We start from the raw sequence: 19,555 nt of genomic DNA, 5'->3' as shown, positions 1-19,555 counted from the left end.
AACATTTGATAAACACTTAAAAACAACCACTACCACAGGTTATTCTTTAACTAGGCTCGTTTTCAGTGGAGCATGACTTTGAGTTGTTTCTCTGTCCCTAAGAAACAATTTCTATTTGGGATCTATGATGAATCACTGTGCAATCATTGCCACTTCCAGTTTCCATAGTGATATGAGTTTTCATGTGTGAGCTGCCTCAAGGTTTCTTGTTCAGAGAGATACTAGACTGTGTAAATATTGTTTAAAGTGAAAAGGTACACAGACATCACTATCTTCCTCTGTCCAGCTTGCAGCTAGTTATGATGTAACCTTTGGGTTGAGACAATTTTCTATTTTGTTTATTTTAAAGATTTATTTATTTATTTGAAAGGCAGGTTGATGTTGGGAAGGGGGAAGGGCGAGAGGATGGTGGGAAGGGAGAGAGAGAGAGAGAGAGAGAGAGATTGATTGATTTTCCATCTGCTGATTCACTCCTAAATACTTGCAAAAGCTGTGGCTGGACCAGGTCCAAGACAGGAGCCGGGAGCTCCACCTGGGCCTCCCATATGAATGGCAGAAATCTAATTTGTGCCATCACTACAGCCTCCCAGGTGCATCTGCAGGTAGCTGGATTGAAGGAAGAGGAAGGACTTGATCTCAGGGACACTGATATGGGATGTGGGCACAACAAGTGGTAGTCCCATCAACTGTGCCACAACACCCACTTGGAGATAGTTTTATAATCAATTTAAGCATCCTTTTACTCAATTTGTATTAATATAACTTTTTGAAAATTTAAATGCTTCTCTACGCACTTGGAAAAGACTAATGTTTCCAATGAAAATATATTAAAAAATATTTAAGGGGTTGGCACTGTGGCATAGCAGGTAAAACTGCTGCCTGCAGGGCTGGCATCCCATATGGATGCCAGTTTGAGTCTCGGTTGCTCTGATCCAGCTCTCTGCTATGGCCTGGGAAAGCAGTAGAAGATGACCCAAGCCCTTGGGCCCCTGCACCCGCGTGGGAGACCAGGAAGAAACTCTTGGCTCCTGGCTTCAGATTGGCCCAGTTCCAGCCATTGTGGCCATTTGGGGAGTGAACCAGAGGATGGAAGACCTCTCTCACTGCCTCTGCCATATCAAATAAATAAGTAAGTCTTTAAAAAACATTTAAAATAATTCACCCAGATGCTGAATTTTAGCTTGACAGAAATCTAAAATATAATGGACAGATTTCTAAATGTATCTCAATAAGGTGAAGAGCTAGCCTGAAGAAAAACTATGGGTAGAAGAAATTAAATATCCTTTTGGTCCACTAAATATAGTCTCAGCCATTACCACTGAAATTACTGATTTGTGAGTCTGATGGAGTAGTGCATGTGAACATAGGCTTGACTGTGTGAATTGCTCCTATCTCCCACTTATGAGTTGGTTGATCTTGGGCAGCTGCTCTGAGCCTCAGCAGTCTCATCAGTAAAATGGGTAGACTACAAAATATACTCCATGCATCTGCTTGAAGATGAAATGAACTCTCATGCATGTGGGAAATGCTCAGGGAATTTTGGTAATTATGATTCAGTGGACTTTTCCCTCTTGTTTTTGGGTAGCAGCCTGAGATAAAAATTTAACACAATGGGATATTTTTTCATAGGTAATCATTAAATCTTTCTTTTATTCATTAAAAACTCTGAATTTAAGGCCTTTATAAATCCCTTCTCGAGGTGTGGTGATGCAGGCAACTGGTGTGCTATTGAAGTCATGTTAGCCCAAAAGCTCCCAGCTGGTGCACATGCTGGTCCTTTGTACATAGTAACTTTCAGATCAACACTTTATTTCTCTGACCATGAAGAAAGGAGATTGTAGTCTAAATTAAGAGCCTATGAAATGTTTTTTTGTTGCCAATGTGCAAACTTCAAAAACATTTGGATATTTGAAGACGGGGGGCAGCTGGTCCTGTGCTAGCTGATCTCTTAAATATCTCAATGTTTTTCCACTTTGAAGTATCTTGAGCCTGTGACACTAGCATCCCATATGGATGCAGGTTCAAGTCCTGGCTGATCCACTTCCAATACAGCTCCTTACTAATGTGCTTGGGAAAGCACTGGAAGATGGCCTGAGTGCTTGGACCCCTGTCACGCATGTGAAGACACAGATGGATTTCTGGGATCCTGGCTTCAGCCCGGCTCAGCTCTGGCTATTGTGACCATTTGGGGAGTGAACCAATGGATGAAAGACCTCTTTCTTTGTCTCTCCCTCTCTGTAATTCTTTCAAATAAATAAATAAATCCTGAAAAAAAACTTTATTGCTTTGCTTCCTTAGAATAAAAACAATGTAATAGTAATAAATAATGCTGAAAGAGAAAGTCTATCCTTACCTTTCCTTGCCAGAGAACCTGTTACCAGTTGTATTTTTCTCCAGAATTTTTACAAAGCATGTCTGACATGTTATTATTATTACTTCTCAAATAATGATAGATTATCTTAAAATGTGGATATAATAATACAAATAATTTTGTGAAATATGAGTTTAAAAGAACTTCTATATTTTCAAAGTAGACTGAGCAGTTAAATCAGAATGTGTCTCCAGGGTGCTTACGTCCTTTGCTCACATGAGTATAAGCTTACATAATGAACTCTGGTAACAGAACTGGTAACTGTTGATCTTGTGTGATTCATTTGATTTGCTGATACATTAAGGGAGAAATATAAACCCTAGCTTGTTTTTATTAAATGTGATGAAGAGAGAGAACAAGAAAAAGCCACAAAGCAGGAAAGATAAGATCTCTTTTGCCTTCTGCTTATCTACCACTTTTGAGGATTGACATCAGAATAGTTCCAAGTGGGGATTGTTTCATTCTAGAAATGCTGCAAAGTAAGTCCAATAGTAGTAGGCAATGAGAAGGTGAGTCACAAGTAAAAATGAAAGTCTTTACAATCATGGCACTGATAGTAACTGTCATGTGCATCACTGGTGATAATTTAATAAATTTTTTATTCCTGTTGGAAAAAGTGACATCTCATTTATACAACTGGACACTGTTGTCAGCACAGGAAGGATTGCTCATTCAGATTAGTTGCTATGGCAAGATGATTTTCATTGTTTGTTTTCCTGTAGCTTCCAATAATCCCATCTTTAGGGTCTTCCCCTTAACCCGTAATTACTACTGCCACCAGGGGTGAATTTTTTTTTATCTTCTATGAGGAACAGAAGAGACCTTGTGTATTTACTGTTCTTGAAACTTCCCAACAGCTTCCCATTGCTCTTATGACAAAAGACAAACCAGATTCCTTAGCACGATGTCCAAGGCCTTGGATGACTGGGCCCTCATCTTGTCTGCAGCCTCAACCTTCATGATTTTTCCCCCAGCCACGCTGGCAATTTCTACTTCCTGTAAAGTTTCACCCCCCTTGCTGCCTTGGAGTCTTCATTTATAGCATCCCTCTTGCCTGGTCACTAACCTCCTATACAACTAGCACTAGAAAAGAGTTTTTGATTCCTAGAACAACGTTTATAAATGTCTGTCTCTCCCACTAACAGTGTCTATTGTTCTCATCTATGTTGTGAACGCCTGTGACATCACCTCTGGAACATCACCCGGCTCATGCCTGGAGCACAGTGGAGTGAGTGCATACACTGTGGGTCAGGCAGTTTACTTCCATGGTCTTGCTTGTTTGTATGATAAATTAAAGTTTAAGCTGAGTAAACTGACCCAAAGTCACACAACTAGTGAGTGGCAGACTCATGATTCTAGAGACATCCATGCGGTGCTTTTAAAAATAACCCTGCAAGAGAGATGTGCTCATGTCTTGATTTGTTTTCCAGTAGAGACTTTTCAGAAACTGCAAAAGGCAAAGGAGATCTTGACCAATGAAGAGAGTCGAGCCCGTTATGATCACTGGAGAAGGAGCCAGATGTCGATACCATTTCAGCAGTGGGAGGCTTTGACTGACTCCGTGAAAACAGTGAGTTTCTCTCTGGGAATAAAATGAATGTATGAATCTCAGGCTACTCATAGAGTAGACTCAAGAGGTAGCTTAAAGAGTCCATATGCGATAAGATGGAGAGGTCCAAGAAGCTGGTAGAGTTATCAGTATAACTCAGTATCCACAAAATACTGTAAAGTGGAATCCACCAGAATAAGGCAAGGCAACAGTGCCAGAAGATCCTGTGTCTACTTTTTTCAGTCTCTTTGTTTCAGTACGTATAGGGGAGCTTCAACAAGTTCATGAAAAATTTGCTTTATCTTTCATTCCACTTTTCCATAAACTTTTTGAAGTCCCCATTTATGCTCTGTTACCATTTCCTGTTTTATGAGTGCTAATGAATGTGATTTTCAACTTGCTCATCTACTACTGAATTTTGAACTATTGCAAATTCATCTTCTCCATCTTTTTAGTTCATACCAACTTATTCTCTTTTATTTCTTTCTTTTTAAAAATTTATTTTGAGAGGTAGAGATACAGAGAGATAGAAGGAGGCAGAGAGAGAGAGAGAGAGAGAGAGAGCATGCGCAAGTTAGCTAGCTCCCATCTGTTGATCTACTTCCCAAATGCCAAATCCCTAGACCAGGCTGAACCAGGAACTCAATCCTCATCTCCTATGTGGATGATAGGGAACCAACAACTTGACCCATCACTGCTGCTTCCCAGGGTCTGCATTAGTGGAAATGCTGGAGTCAGGAGCCAGAGCTAGATATTGAACCCATGCACTCTGATATGGGATGTGACTGTCTTAGCCATTAGGCTAAATGCCCAGCCCAAGCGTTACAGGCATTTAGGGGATGAACCAATGGATAGGAACTTTCTCTTTACCTTGAAAATTTTAAAAAAAAATATGCTTATTTTGATGCAAAATTTTCTTTAAAAGTATCTATTTATTTGAAAGTCATAATGGTGGGGGATGGTGGGAGAGAGAGATCTTCCATCTGCTGGTTCACTCCCAGTTGCAACAGTCAGGGTTGGGCCAGGCTGAGGTCAGGAGCCACGAACTCCATCTGGGTCTCCCACATAGGTGGCAGGGGCCTAAGTACTGTTTTTCTAGGCACATTAGCAGGTGGCTAGATTGGAAACAGAGAAGATGGGATTCAAATTAGTCTTCCAATATGGGATTTTGGAATCATAAGCAGTAGCTTAACCCACGTGGCCCATACTGATGCAAAAATTTGCTATCTCTGCATAGTTTTCCAAAGTACATGTTTTCCATAAACTTGTTGAAGACCCTTCATGTGTACAGGTTTCAAAAACATTTTTACACCAAAGTAAACTTATATTTTAATTCTAGTTTCCTTGAGTTTTTGGAAATATCCTCTGATATTAAAAATTTCCGTGGACACTAGTTAAATAAACATTGTTATAACAACTCTATATAACCATATTTCCAGTCTCCTAACTAAGCCACACTGTAACTGCAACTGAATTAGTAACCCTTGCCATTTTGATACCTTCTGACTCATAATTCATTTTGCATTATTATCCACTCGACCCTGGCACTTCATTTTTATTTAAAGATTTATTTATTTATTTGAAAGTCAGATTTAAACACAGAGAGGAGGAGAGGCAGAGAGAGAGGTCTTCCATCTGCTGGTTCACTCCCCAGTTGGCCATAACTGCTGAAGCTGTGCCTATCTGAAGCCAGGAGCTTCTTCCGGGTATTCCCACAGGGGTACAGGGCCCAAGGACTTGGGCCATCTTCTACTGCTTTCCCAGGCCATAGCAGAGGGCTGGATTGGAAGTAGAGCAGCGGGGACTTGAACTAGCACCCATATGGGATGCCAGCATTGCAAGCAGCAGCCTTACCCGCTATGCCACAGCGCCAGACCCAGCACTTAATTAACAGCTAATATCAAGTTAGCTGTAGATTTTTCAAATGCTATTCTCCAAATCTCTACCTTAACTTATACTGGCAATGCATTACCATTAAGTACTATTTCCTACCTCCAAATACAACATTTTTGCTTAGAATTTTGCTTAAGAAAGAACTGCTTGAGGTCTTACAGTAATTACACTTTGGATTTTACATTTTACATTTTGGTTGCATCATTTGTCTTAGCAGCAAAGCTGAAGTAGTATGTTAGGCTAGCATTTGGTTTCAGGTTTATTTTTATTAGTGGCACAAAAATGATGAGGTTTAAGTCTGTGCTTTAAATCAGCAGCAATCTTTTTTCTCACTGTCTTCCTTGGGGGAAAGTGTGCTCATTCTGACTTCCTTTCGTTTGTCTTTCTTAGCGGACTTTGAATCCCCTGCACTAAGCTTCGTCTCTTCTGGACCTCATCTGATAGATTTCTTTTGCTTCCCTCACACCTCCTGTTACAGTCCTCACACTGACTTCCACATGTGGAGCCTTACTTCTCTCTAACATTTTAATTGTTGCAGTCTCTCTGCATGTCATTATTTATCCTTTCACACTTATTACTCTGGAGAAATCAATAGTAATTACCATATTTAGCATTGTTCTTCAATTACTGCATCATTGTCTCTCCATTTGTAGATAAACATCTCCATTGGGGTGTTTGGATCAGGTATATATGTGCTATTCTGACAATAAAATGTTTGTAACGTTTGGATTTGAATTTCAGGTGAAATTTATCTAAAACACCTTCATGTTCAATGGCCCCACATACTTATTGATTGTTAAGTCTCATAAAATCCCTTTCCTTCACATCATCAATCCTGTATTTCTGTCTTTTAAAAAGGATTTATTGACTTGAAAGGCAGAATGACAGTGGGAGGAGAGAGAGAGAGAAAGGGAGAGACTGACCTTCTGATCAGTGTGCACGCTACAAATGGCTGGAGCAGCTGGGTCTGGGCCACATTGAAGCCAGGGACCAGGAATTCCATCCTGGTTTTGCACATGGGTGGCAAGGCTCCTAGTACACGGCTCATCATCTACTGCCTTCCCAGGCACACCAGCAGGAACCTGGATCAGGTACTCAAATATGGGATGCTAGTGTCCCAGGTAGCAGCTTAACCCACAGTACTACATTGCCTACCCCTTCTATATTTCCCTTTTTTCTTTAAGCAATAAAATCCCTCTGGAAGGAAAAGCATTATTTGTAGCAGTATTTGTCCTCGTCCTACAAGGCAGGACAAATCACAGTGCACTTGTGCAGCATTTACTCACAAGATCATATCATGGGAATCTCTTTTGGGAGAATTTCCCCCAAAGAGCCACGGCTTCAGGAGAGACACATTTATGTCATCCACAGAAATTAAGTTGTGACTAGTATTTTTTGTCCCTACCAAGTCTATCCCTTCACTAGTTATTCATTTCTTTTTTTCTCTTTTAGAATTTCCCTGATACTTTACTTTGTAAAACTAGTTCAAAAATTCACTCAGGTCAATGAATATGTTGGACACTGAAGTGTAGACATGTGGTGTTGATTTTAAAATGGAGTGTGTGGGTGAGGGATTCCGTAATGCAGACCTTTGAAAGGGAGAGCTCTCTAGCTCAAAGAATCTGGGAGAAATTCATCTTTGTCGTGTAAATGGTTTACCCAAAGGAATCTAGGATGTGGCTGGCTCTCCCTCTTGTTCCAAAAGATGTGGTGAGATGGCTGTAGGACAGCTGTGGTACCATGGCTGCAGCAAAGTCAGAGTCAGAATAAAGCACTGAGAAAAACTCTTAGAAACTGTTAAAATTGTCCCTGGCAACATCAACTGTAATACATTTTATAGTCAACAGAAACACATTTTTGGTGAATTTACTGATAAATTGCTTTCTGGGAGGACATGTAGGGCTGCCAGTCACCCTCACGTGGACCTATTCTTCCCTTGATGATTCCTGGGTTCCTGGCTAGGTGAGGTGTTCTAGAGGTGAGTCCAGTTGGTCACAGACTACCAGGGAAGCTTCCTGCTATGCCCACATGGCTACAGTTTGCCAGCCAGCTGGGAAACAAATGTGCAATTCAACACCTTCTGGGCCTGCTCAAAAGGCAATCTGTCCTAACTGGATGTTATCCAAAGATAGGACAGAAATCACCTAGACAAGTAAAAGCCCTACTCATGGTCCCCAGGACAAAAACAACCAGTCCATTTGGGATAGTTGTTCAGCTGATCAATGGCTCATCCGAGTCAAATGATTTTTTTCTTTTTCTATTTGTCCCAATGTTTGCTGGCTCAGAGATAAAATTTTTATTTCTAAGTATTGACCAAGGTATACAATGTAAAAGAATGGCTTCCTAGAGAAAAAAAGACCCAATAAGGTAGTTTGGTAATAAATAAGTTAATTGTGAAGGCAGAATAACTACACGCCAGTTTCACAGAAGTTGGGATTACTGGCCTTAGCACTCGGGCTTGAAATCTGTTGAGTTTTAGTTCCCTCCTCACATAAACCAATACTCTGACCTGTGTGGTTTATGATTTGCTGTATCGACTCTTCCCTTCCCCGTCTCTCTCTTAGTGTCTATCAGTTGCTATCATTCAATAGTTTTATTGATGCCCATTCTATTGGAACGATTGTCTCTACAATAGACCAACTTGCTTGATGTTCAGTGTTGTGAGCATCCAGTACCCCAGTGGAACTGAGAATATGTGCTGTAGTGATTTTCAGGCTCTGTCCTGGCAAACCAGGCTGCTTAACATAATTTCTACATTAGCCCTTTGACTGAATCATGAAGCATGAGAAGCACCTGTACACATGTTAAACAGTTTGGATATGTCCTTTGAGTGTTTCTTAAATTGGATGGGCAGATCCTGGGGTCTGATGATAATGAAATGCTTTATTCAGATTTACTCATAAAGGAGATGGATGAGTAAGACTACTATCTCAAAAAATCTTCTCACTGAGGGCTTTCAAAGTGTTTATTGTTGGTGAGTCATTAGTCCTCACCACTCATTTAAGGTAGATCATAACCATGTTGATTTCAGGAGGAAAATACTGAGGTACAGATATTAATACATCATGTACGGGCCCTCTAGCCCTGTTATGACACCTACATTCACATTTTCAGATCATGGGCCCTGAATTGTTAAGTTTCTTACTGTGTTTTCACTAACCTTCCTAATATTCTTTCCCCTCCTCAGAGGAAGCCACTGGCATGGGTAACAAAACAAACCGAAAACAAGCCCAAACTAATGATGGAAAGCCACTGCCTCTTTTTAGAATTAATGGAATACTTGAGACTGGCTAATTTATAAAGGACAAAAATTTATTTATTACAGATATGGGGACTGAAAAGTCAAGGTCATGGGACCCACACCTATCAAGGGTCTTGTGCCATCCCTTGGCAGAAGGTGGAAAGGCAATGGAGCGTGAGAGAGCAACAAGGAACTGAACTGGCTTTCATGACAAACCCATGCCTGTGACAATGACATTAATCCATTTACCCAATCACCTCTTAAAGGTCCCACCTCTCAACACTGCTGCATTGAGGATTAAGTTTCCAACACATGAGCTTTGGGGAACTCATTCATAGCATAGCAAATAGTTACAATAGTGGTAGTCACAACAGTAGTTAATCTCTAGCATGTCCCAAGACAAAAGACTTATTCATTTTTTTTTGTAGTTAAATATATATTAAAAAATCACCATTTAGGGGCCGGCGCTGTGGTGCACTAGGTTAATCCTCCACCTGTGGCACCGGCATCCCATATGGGTGCCGGGTTCTGGTCCCACTTGCTCCTCTTCCAGTTCAGCTCTCTGCTGTGGCCTGGGATAGCAGTGGAGGATGGCCCAGTTCCTTGGGCCCCTGTACCTGCATGGGAGACCAGGAAGAGGCCACTGGCTCCTGGCTTCAGATCGGTGTAGCTCTGGCCGTTGCGGCCATTTGGAGAGTGAACTGACGGAAGGAAGACCTTTCTCTCTGTCTCTCTCTCTCTCTCTCTCTCTCACTGTCTGTAAAACTCTACCTGTCAACTAAATAAAAAAAAACTTACCATTTAAATGTGCAACTCAGTGGCGTTAACTACATATACAATATGGTTCATCCATTACAGGGTCTAGTTTCAGAATGTTTTCATCACCTCAAAAAAAAAAAAAATCTACTAGCAACCACTCCCTTTTCCCTAGGCCTCAGCACTAATCTGCATTCTAGCTCTATAAAGTTGTTTATTCTGGATATTTCAGTTAAGTGGAATTACACAATATGTGACCTACTTTGATCTGGCTTGCTTCACTTACTATAATGTTCCAAGGCTTAATAATGCTGTAATCTATTAAAAACTAATTGAAAATTTTAAAAATAACAAATAAAAAATTTAAAAGAACAATATTGTAGCATTTTTTCAATGCTTCATTTTTTTAATGACTAAATAATTTTCCATTGTATGTGTATAAAAGTACTACATTTTAATTTATCCATTTATCAGATGATGAACATTTGGGCTATTTCTACATTTTTGTTACTATGAATAGTGCTCCTATAAACAATTGTGTTCCAGTTTTTCTTTTAACACCTGTTTTTAATTATTTTGGGTATATATCTACAAGTAAAATTCCTGGGTCATGTAGTAAATCTGAATTTAACTTTCTGAGGAATTGCCTGAATCTTGACCTCCTTGATGTTGGTCCCTTGATACCAGGTGCGATGATATAGACTGTACCAGGATATTGACCTTTGCTTGTAACATTAGTCTTCCAAAACAGTAAGGATTAACTAATTAATTCATATTAAGGATTAATGGATGAATATATGGTTAGAACACATAGTAAAGTCTAACATTCTGTAAATAAGCCCTATAATAGTAGGTCAGCGGCTACACAAATTGAACTTTAAACATAAAAAAACCATATAATGCTGATTTAATTTTTATGTGTCTGTTTTTAATTAATTTAGTCAATGCATTGGGCTGTTAGAGGTAAAAAGGATCTGATGTTGGAAGAATCTGATCAGACTCATACAAACAAGATTGGAAATGAGGACTGGGACAAACAAAGAGAAATAAAGGAGGAGGAAATGGGTCCAACCACAGAAAAAATGAAGAAAAAAGAGTGTGAGTCCCTGGAGAAGTCAAGCTCCCAGCAGAATCCAGATTCTCCAAGTAAGTCATGTGAACCAGCTTTGCAGAGCAGAGAATGTCTGAGACCAATATTTAGCCTCAGGCTTTTCCAATATGTACAGTAGTACCAAACTTGAGGATTGGTTAAGTGTCTTTATTATTATTATTTAAGACTTATTGATTAGGGCCAGCATTGTCACGTAGCAAGTTAAGCTTCTTCCTGCAGTGCCAGCATCCCATATGGGCATCAGTTTGAGTCCCGGCTGTTGTACTTCTGATCCAGCTCCTTACTAGTGGCCCAGGAAAGCAGTAGAAGATGGCCCAAGTGCTTGGGCCCCTGCACTCATGTGGGAGACCCAGAAGAAGCTCCTGGCTCCTGGCTTTGGATCTGTGCATCTCTGGCCATTGTGGCCATCTGGGGAGTGAACCAGCAGATTGAAGACCTCTCTATCTCTCCCTTTCTCCATCTGTAACTCTTTCTCTCAAATAAATAAATAAATATTTTATAAATAAATAAATATTAAATAAATAATATTAATAAACAATATAAATAAATATTATATTTATATTATAATATAAATATTATAATATAATATATAATATATAATATTATATATAATATATAATATAAATATTAAATTTAATAATATAAAATTAAATTTATATTATAATATAATTATAAATTTATTTATTATTTATAATATTATTTATTATTTATAATATAATTATAAATTATAATTATAAATTTATATTATAATATAAATAAATATAAATAAAGAGGCAGAGTTTTGTACATGGCAGGAAGGAGAAAGAGAGAGAGAGAGAAAGAGAGAGAGAGAGGTCTTCCGTTCCCTGATTGACTCCCAAAATGGTTGCAGCAGCTGGAGCCAGGCTGATCTGAAGCCAGGAGCCAGGAGCCAGGACCTTGGAGCTTTATCTGGGTCTCCCACATGGGTGCAGGGGCCCAAGCACTTGGGTCATCTTTCACTGCTTTCCTAGGTATGTTAGCAGGGATCTGGATTGGAAGTGGAGCATCTGGAACTCGAACTGGCACCCAAATGGGATGCTGGCATTGGAGGCAGCAGCTTTACCTGGTATGCCACAGGGCCAACCCTGGTTAAGTATCTTCAAAAGATATTTAGCACTATCGCAAAAACTGGCGAATACATATATTTTTTGCTAGGGAAAACTTGAGACATTTCTTAGAGTGTCTTCTGCTTTACTGAAATAACACTAGCTGAATTTTTTGAATGTTCACTACATGCAGGAACATAATGTATACTGCTTTATGCCTATTACCTCATTTAATATTAATTTTATGTATATTAACTTATTTGATCCTTGTGACATGTTTGTGATGTTTGTACCAATATTATTCTCATTTTACAGAGAAAAAACTGAGGCCCGAAGAAATTGAGAGATTTACTCAGCTTGTATTAGCAGGGAAGGGTCTGAACCAGGGTGACTTGGCTTTAGAGTTCATGTTCCAGGGGACTATAGTATTCTGAGATGCTAGCGCCTTTGGCGGTGGCTCTGTAGACATTCTGAATCACTTACAGATCCATTGAAGCAGGCTACTAGAGAAGTTCAACTCCTGGCTCTCAACAGCTCTACTACCAAGGTTACTTCCTAGCTCTACTATTTATTATCTGTATCACTTTGCAAAGGTTTCTTAATTTCTCTATGCTTGTCTCCTTATCTATAAAATAGGGATTGTACTAGGCAGTCTCATGAGGATTACATGGGAAAATTCATGCAAAATGCTTAGACAGGATTCTTCTATAGCAGGCTTTGGGTAAATGTTAGTTATCATTTCTGTCTTTCTCTACATGAGCATACTTCAAAGAGTTCATGGGAAATGGAGTTAGAGCATACATGTATTGATTTATAGTACAAAATGTTTTTGAAAACCATGCATATGAGGATAGCTATCTATCTAGCCAACTGTGCTTATTTAGTTTTGGTGTGTTACATACATGCACTGTAACTGTTCTTCAGGTTGGTATTTGTTGATCCTCAGGGTTGTGATGAAGTACCCCATTAGAATTTAGCTGTTCATCAGGAGGTTCCTGTATACCCTCAAACACTTGTGTAAAGAAAGAAAATAATTAGACAGCTTGTGATGAATTATAGTCTTTCTAGAAACAGTTACTTCATACCTGTCATTGAGAGAGAACTTGTAGGTGCTCTCTACTTGCTGTGAATAAAGTCTTAGAGTTTGATTCAAGTGTTTCTGCTGGTTACCCAAGAGATCCTTCTGTCAGAGTCCACCCATTGATTGCATCAGCCTCATAACTGGAAATGGTTATAATATAACAAATGGATCAAAGCAGATGCCTGGATTCCAGAAAAACAGTGTTTTAAGCAAACATTCACGAGCAAAACCCTCCCCCGCTACATGCTTGCATGCACACACAAACACTCCTCCTTTCAGCCCTAGAATGTTCAGTTCTGTGCTTCCTGAACCCCTGAGGCCCCTTATGCTTTGTGTTTCAGTAAGATTTGGACAAAATCTAACTCCCCTGGAGTTGGGAGCAGAGCCACTTAAGCCCCTCTGGAGTATTCTACTGATTGATTGATTGATTTTTTTTTTTTTTTGACAGGCAGAGTGGACAGTGAGAGAGAGAGAGAGAGAGAAAGGTCTTCCTTTTGCCGTTGGTTCACCCTCCAATGGCCGCTGCGGCCGGCGTGCTGCGGCCGGCGCACCGCGCTGATCCGATGGCAGGAGCCAGGATCCAGGTGCTTTTCCTGGTCTCCCATGGGGTGCAGGGCCCAAGCACCTGGGCCATCCTCCACTGCACTCCCTGGCCATAGCAGAGAGCTGGCCTGGAAGAGGGGCAACCAGGACAGAATCCGGCGCCCCAACTGGGACTAGAACCTGGTGTGCCGGCGCCGCTAGGCGGAGGATTAGCCTAGTGAGCCGCGGCGCCGGCCTGATTGATTTATTTTCATCTTCTAAGAAATGCACAAAGGCAGAGAGACAGGGACAGAGAAAGATTTTTTTATTTGCTGGTTCACTTCCTAAAAGCCTGCAACAGCCAAGATGGGCCAGGCTGAAGCCAGGAGCCTGGAAATCAGTGTGGGTCTCCCACATGGGTGGCAAAAACCAAACTGCTGGAACCTTCACTCGCTGCCTGCCAGGATATACATTAGGAGGAAAGCTAGAACCAGAAGTGGAGGAGCTGGAATTCCGATATGGGATGCAGGCTTCCCAAGTGGTGACTTAACCACTGTGCCTAATCCCATCCCTGACTTTAAAAAACATTTCGATATTTTTAAAAATCAAGTAATGGAAATTTGTAATTTGAAAATTCAAACAATCACATACATACAAGGAACTTAGCATCTACCTCTCTTTCCTGTTCTTCTCTGCTTCTACCTCCTGAAGGAACAAACATGAATGCTTAGGTGTGTTTCCTTTCACACTGTTCTCCACACAAACACAAGTGTATTTAAGTGTATGTACACCCACGAGGACTATAAAAAGGAGGAAGGGTATTTCTTTAGAATATTCCGCTATGTGCCATTGGGTTAAGAGAGAAAGCTCTGGAGTCACATTCGCACTCCCCCCTGGTGAGGTGTGTGACCTGGGGTAAGTTGTTTAACTTATCTGTGTCTGAGTTTTCTCCTCCTCGGATATTAACTTCTGCCCTGTAAGGTGTTTGTGGAGGAGTATGTAATTTAATATCTATAAAATATTTGCAGCAGTTACAGGCACATGGTAAACACATTTCGAGTGTTAGCTTTTAATGTTAGGGACTTCTTAGATCCTTACATTCCGAAAGAAGTCATTCTTTGTTAACAGCTGATAATATTCACAGTGCAGATCTCTTGTAATTTACTCAGAATAAATTGTGATGCCAGATTAGATGCCCTCATGTGCAGTGTAAGCTCTTTCTGTGTTTTAAAGATGAAGTGGAGGAGGTGAGGGGAGGAAGGATTACTGATCTGAGAAGCCGCTGTTGGAGAAGAATTAGAAAATTCTGCCAAAGGCTGCATTTGCTAGTATTTTCTTAAATGCTGTTTAAGATATACTGGCTCTTCTGAGTGGTGCCTTGGAGTTGGAGTTTGCCATATCAAAGTGCAGTTGTGTGATTATTTGTAATTTCATTTTCCCGCAGTGTGAATTTTTACAGCGTCAGCATTTAAGAAATATTATTCATGTCAACTTGACTGAGCAAGCCTTCTGTGGTTTCTCGTCTATTTCTTTTTAGCATCTTTGTTCATTTCCTCAGGCAGTGCTTGGTATTTACTTTGCAGTTTGCTGTTGATGCCTTTTCTGTGATGAAGAGCCACCAAATAGTCCCCACTCAATTCTGATTCTTGATTACAACCAGTGTGCAAACAATCTCACTTTTACTTTCTGTTTAAACATGCAATAAATATGCCTATGAGAAGTGCGATTCTAGAATCAAGTAGTTTTGTGTAACATCCTGGATAGAGAAAGGAAGAGAGGGAAGAAAGAAAGGAGGAAGGGAGGAAAGAAGGAAGGGAGGGAGGAAGGAAAATTCAAATGCAGCAGAGTCTGTTGGGATACTGCCTTGTCCCCTGGGCACCTACCTGCCCAGGCATAGCCAGCTCTCTACTATGAGATTCTTTGCCTGAGGGCTTTCTTTGGCAGTGAAGCCTGACTGACACCAAATCATAGGCAGTCAGTGCCAGGGAGTGAGTGTCCTGTAGATGCAGGCACCAGACAGTAAGTGTGGGAGTAGGAGGCTCAATTCCCCAGCTTCTTCACCCCTCATTTGGGATAGCTCTAAGGAGTTTTTATATTGTCTCCTAGGATCCCCCAGTAGGACAAGCTCCAGTAGCCCATGGCGGTAGTGATAATGTGTCTTGTACGGATTTGGTGCCCTTCACCATTCCTCTGCCAGTGCTTCCTGGGATCACCTCTCAAATCATTCACTTCGATTCGAATTATTGTCTGAGGGTCTCTTCTGAGGGGAACCCAAATGAGACTACATCTTTTTAAAACTAAAAGGAAATACCCCAAAATGTTAACAGTGGTTATCCTTGGATAGTTGGATTTATTTTATTTTATTTTTTATTTGACAGAGTTATAGACAGAGAGAGAGAGAGACAGAGAGAAAGGTCTTCCTTCCATTGGTTCACTCCCCAAATGGCTGCAACAGCCAGAGCTATGCCGATCCAAAGCCAGGAGCCAGGTGCTTCTTCCTGGTCTCCCATGGGAGTGCAGGAGCCCAAACACTTGGGCCATCCTCCACTGCCTTCCTGGGCCACAACAGAGAGCTGGACTGGAAGAGGAGCAACCGTAACTAGAACCAGTGTCCATATGGGATGCCGGCGCCGCAGGTGGAGGATTAGCCAAGTGAGCCACGGCGCTGGCCCCCGAGATTTTTATTTTTATACTCTTTTTTTGTTTATTTTTACTTTCTTATTTTTCTGTAATAAACAAACATAGTTAGTAACTTTCTTATGTTTATAACATTGTTAATGAAAAAGCAGGTTACATAATAATATGTAAAATATGCTTTCATGATTTTTAAAAATACTATATAATATCTAGTCAGAAAAAATATACAGAGACCAACTGACAATGCTTATCTCAGGAAAACACATTTTTAGGAATTATCAGAGGGCAAAATCTAAAGAATTTTCATTTGGGGGAAAAACCAAAAAGGAAATGTTTCTGACAACTTGTAATTGAAACTTTCTTACAAAATATATACAGTAGGATCCTTTTAAGTAACTTTAAGAATCAACACGCATGCAAATACACCAAAATATCAAAATAGATACATCCCTGGGTGATAAGATTATGAGTTCTTATGTTTTCTTCCTTTTACTTGACCATATTTTCTCCCATTTCATTTTTTATTTGAAAGGCAGAGACAGAGACAGAAGCAGAGAAGGATCTCCTGCCTGCTATTTCACTCTCCAAAGGCCCACAACAGCCAGGCTAGACCAGGCAGAAGCTTGGGGCTAGGCTTCCCTTCTGGGTCCTTCCTCGTGAGTGGAAGGGACTCAACTACTTGAGTCATTACCTACTGCCTCCCACCATACACATTCTCAGGCAGCTGGAATCAGAAGCAAAGCTGAGCCGGCACCGTGGCTCACTAGGCTATTCCTCCGCCTTGCGGTGCCAGCACACCGGGTTCTAGTCCTGGTCGGGGCGCCGGATTCTGTCCCGGTTGCCCCTCTTCCAGGCCAGCTCTCTGCTGTGGCCAGGGAGTGCAGTGGAGGATGGCCCAAGTGCTTGGGCCCTGCACCCCATGGGAGACCAGGAGAAGTACCTGGCTCCTGCCGGCCTCAGTGGGCATTGGAGGGTGAACCAACGGCAAAGGAAGACCTTTCTCTCTGTCTCTCTCTCTCACTGTCCACTCTGCCTGTCAAAAAAAATTAAAAAAAAAAAAAAAAAAAACCAGAAGCAAAGCTGAGACTCTGACCCAGCCACATCAACATGAGGTGCTGGTGCATATGAGGTGCTGGTGTCTCAACTGGCATCTTATTGGCTGTGCCAAACTGCCCTGTTTTCTCACATTTCTAAAGTAAATAAGTTTAAGCATCCTTATAGTCAAACCATTGGGCATATCCATTATTATTTCTATAGGATAAATATCTCGAAGTAAAATTACTGGGTCAAAGGTTTATACATTTTATGAATTCAATAAATACTGCCAAGTTGCTTCCTTAAGTTTTGCCAGTTTACAAGAAAGAAAAATAACCTTTTCTTTAGTTTTCAACAATAGATCATGGGGCCGGTGCTGTGGCATAGCCGGTAAAGCTGCCACCTGCAGTGCTGGCATCCCATTTGGCTCCAATTTGAGTCCTGGCTGCTCCACTTCCAGTCCAGCTCTCTGCTAAGGCCTGGGAAAGCAGTGGAAGATGGCCCAAGTCCTTGGCCTCTGCACCCACGTGAGAGACCTAGAAAAAGCTCCTGGCTCCTGGCTTTGGATCGGCTCAACTCTGGCCATTAAGGCCATCTGGGGAGTGAACCAGTGGATGGAAGACACCCCCCCCCCACCTCTTCTTCTCTCTCTTTCAAATAAAATAAATAAATCTTTTTTAAAAAAGATAAAAAATATCTTATTTTTCATGGCATTCAGTTACTTGTATTTCCAGGAATCTTTTACCACTGACCTTTCGCTTTTGGAAAGTTTGTTTTTTCTTCCATGGGTTTTGAAAGCTGTGTGAAAGTTGTTTCCAAGTCCTTTGTGGGTAGACTGTCAAAATTCTGGCCACTGGCAGCATCTATAAATTTCCTTTTATCATTCAACATCTTTGGGTGGGAGGTCCTTTCATCCATATAAGTTATAATTCATGTTCATCAGAATTCCAAAATCTGCTTAAGTTAATCTTTTTCTACCAGATATTTATAATTCATATCAGAGACTCGCTCTCAAGGTTCTACTTGTTGGAGTGAAATCTCATCCCTAAGCTGTTTTACTGTAACCATCTTGACTTTTAACATTTTTGGCTTTATCTTGTTTTTTCTTAAGGTTTTTCCGATGTGAACTGTTGGCACCTTCGCTTCCGCTGGTCTGGGGGTGCTCCTTCAGAACTCCTGAGAAAGTTCAGAAACTACGAAATATGAAACGTCCCTGTGCCGTAAAAGATGAAGAGCGACACTGGCGCCTGTGCTGCCGCCATGTAGTTTTTGTTCACATCTAAAACCAGGCGTGTGTCTGTGTCATGTTCACACTTTGCCGAGTGCCCACTGATTCCTCCATCTTTGTGCCCTGTCCCACACAGTGAGAAAGCTTTCAGAAGACTAGTTTCTTTCAAACATCTGAAATACATTAAGGTTCTTAGATTCAGAGTAGGTCATATGACATGTACATTCCAGTAAATGCAATTTACAGAAATCTACTTAAAACTTGATCTCTGTGTTTAAACATTTTATTGATGCACCTTGATCTCTGTTAGTGTAGATGCACAGAAAATGGTTTGTGGCCCTTGACTTAAAATGAGATGTGAAATTACTTGTTTAAACTCCACAGAGTTAAATAAGTAATTTATTCAAAGTTTGTAAATGAATTTATAATTCAACTATATTTTAAAAATAATTGGAATAGAAGTTCCTACTTTAAAAATCATGAATTGAAAAGTTATAGTTTATTTGAGGAAATACATTTCTACAAGATTTCTTGTGGTATATAAGCAAATGATACACTTAGAAATTATGTTCTAATTGAAAATGGGCCTGTTTGATAACACAACCTTTTTAGACTGGAATTCCAGATGTTCACATGTAGTCTATGGTTATTTTTTAGTTTGTGAACAAGTGAATGAAAAATTAAGAATAAAAACGATTTTAATCAATGGCAGAGTTTTCACTGGTCTACAACAGAATGGGACAAAATAAAAATACAGTAAGCATTATGGTCTGAATGTTTGTCTTTTCCAAATTCGTATGTTGAAAGTGATGATGTTAGAAGGTGGGGCCTTTGGGAGGTGATTAGGTCACGAGGGTGGAGGCTTTATGAATGGGCAAGGAGGCCAGAGAGAGAGAGAGAGAGAGAGAGAGCGAGCCCCCGAGTCCCTTCTATCATGTGTGGACACAGCAAGAAGGCACTCTGTACGAGCCAGATAGTGGGCTCACCAGACAATGAATCTGCATTGATCGTGTACTTGCCAGCCTCTTGAATAGTGAGAAATGAATTTCTGTTGTATATAAACA

The 19,555-nt window shown here is 40.5% G+C and overlaps 1 protein-coding gene across 2 annotated transcripts in view; it reads left to right on the top strand.

Moving 5' to 3' along the window:
• DNAJC12 (DnaJ heat shock protein family (Hsp40) member C12) overlaps positions 1-19,254 on the top strand; it is a 30,580-nt gene extending 11,326 nt beyond the window's left edge. Inside the window, exons 3-5 of one of the 2 annotated variants that reach the window (XM_002718462.5) lie at positions 3,802-3,941; positions 10,752-10,956; positions 18,375-19,254. In XM_002718462.5, coding sequence (XP_002718508.1) covers positions 3,802-3,941; positions 10,752-10,956; positions 18,375-18,469 — 440 coding nt within the window. In that variant the 3' untranslated portion in view covers positions 18,470-19,254. The remainder of the gene's footprint in view (positions 1-3,801; positions 3,942-10,751; positions 10,957-18,374) is intronic. The other variant, XM_008270068.4, reaches the window with a different exon arrangement.
• Positions 19,255-19,555: the final 301 nt, after the last annotated feature.

Source organism: Oryctolagus cuniculus, chromosome 15 (genome assembly GCF_964237555.1).
Source record: "Oryctolagus cuniculus chromosome 15, mOryCun1.1, whole genome shotgun sequence".
NCBI lineage: Eukaryota > Metazoa > Chordata > Mammalia > Lagomorpha > Leporidae > Oryctolagus > Oryctolagus cuniculus.
Note: the sequence above shows the minus strand (reverse complement) of the source record. Positions and strands in the feature narration are given on the sequence as shown.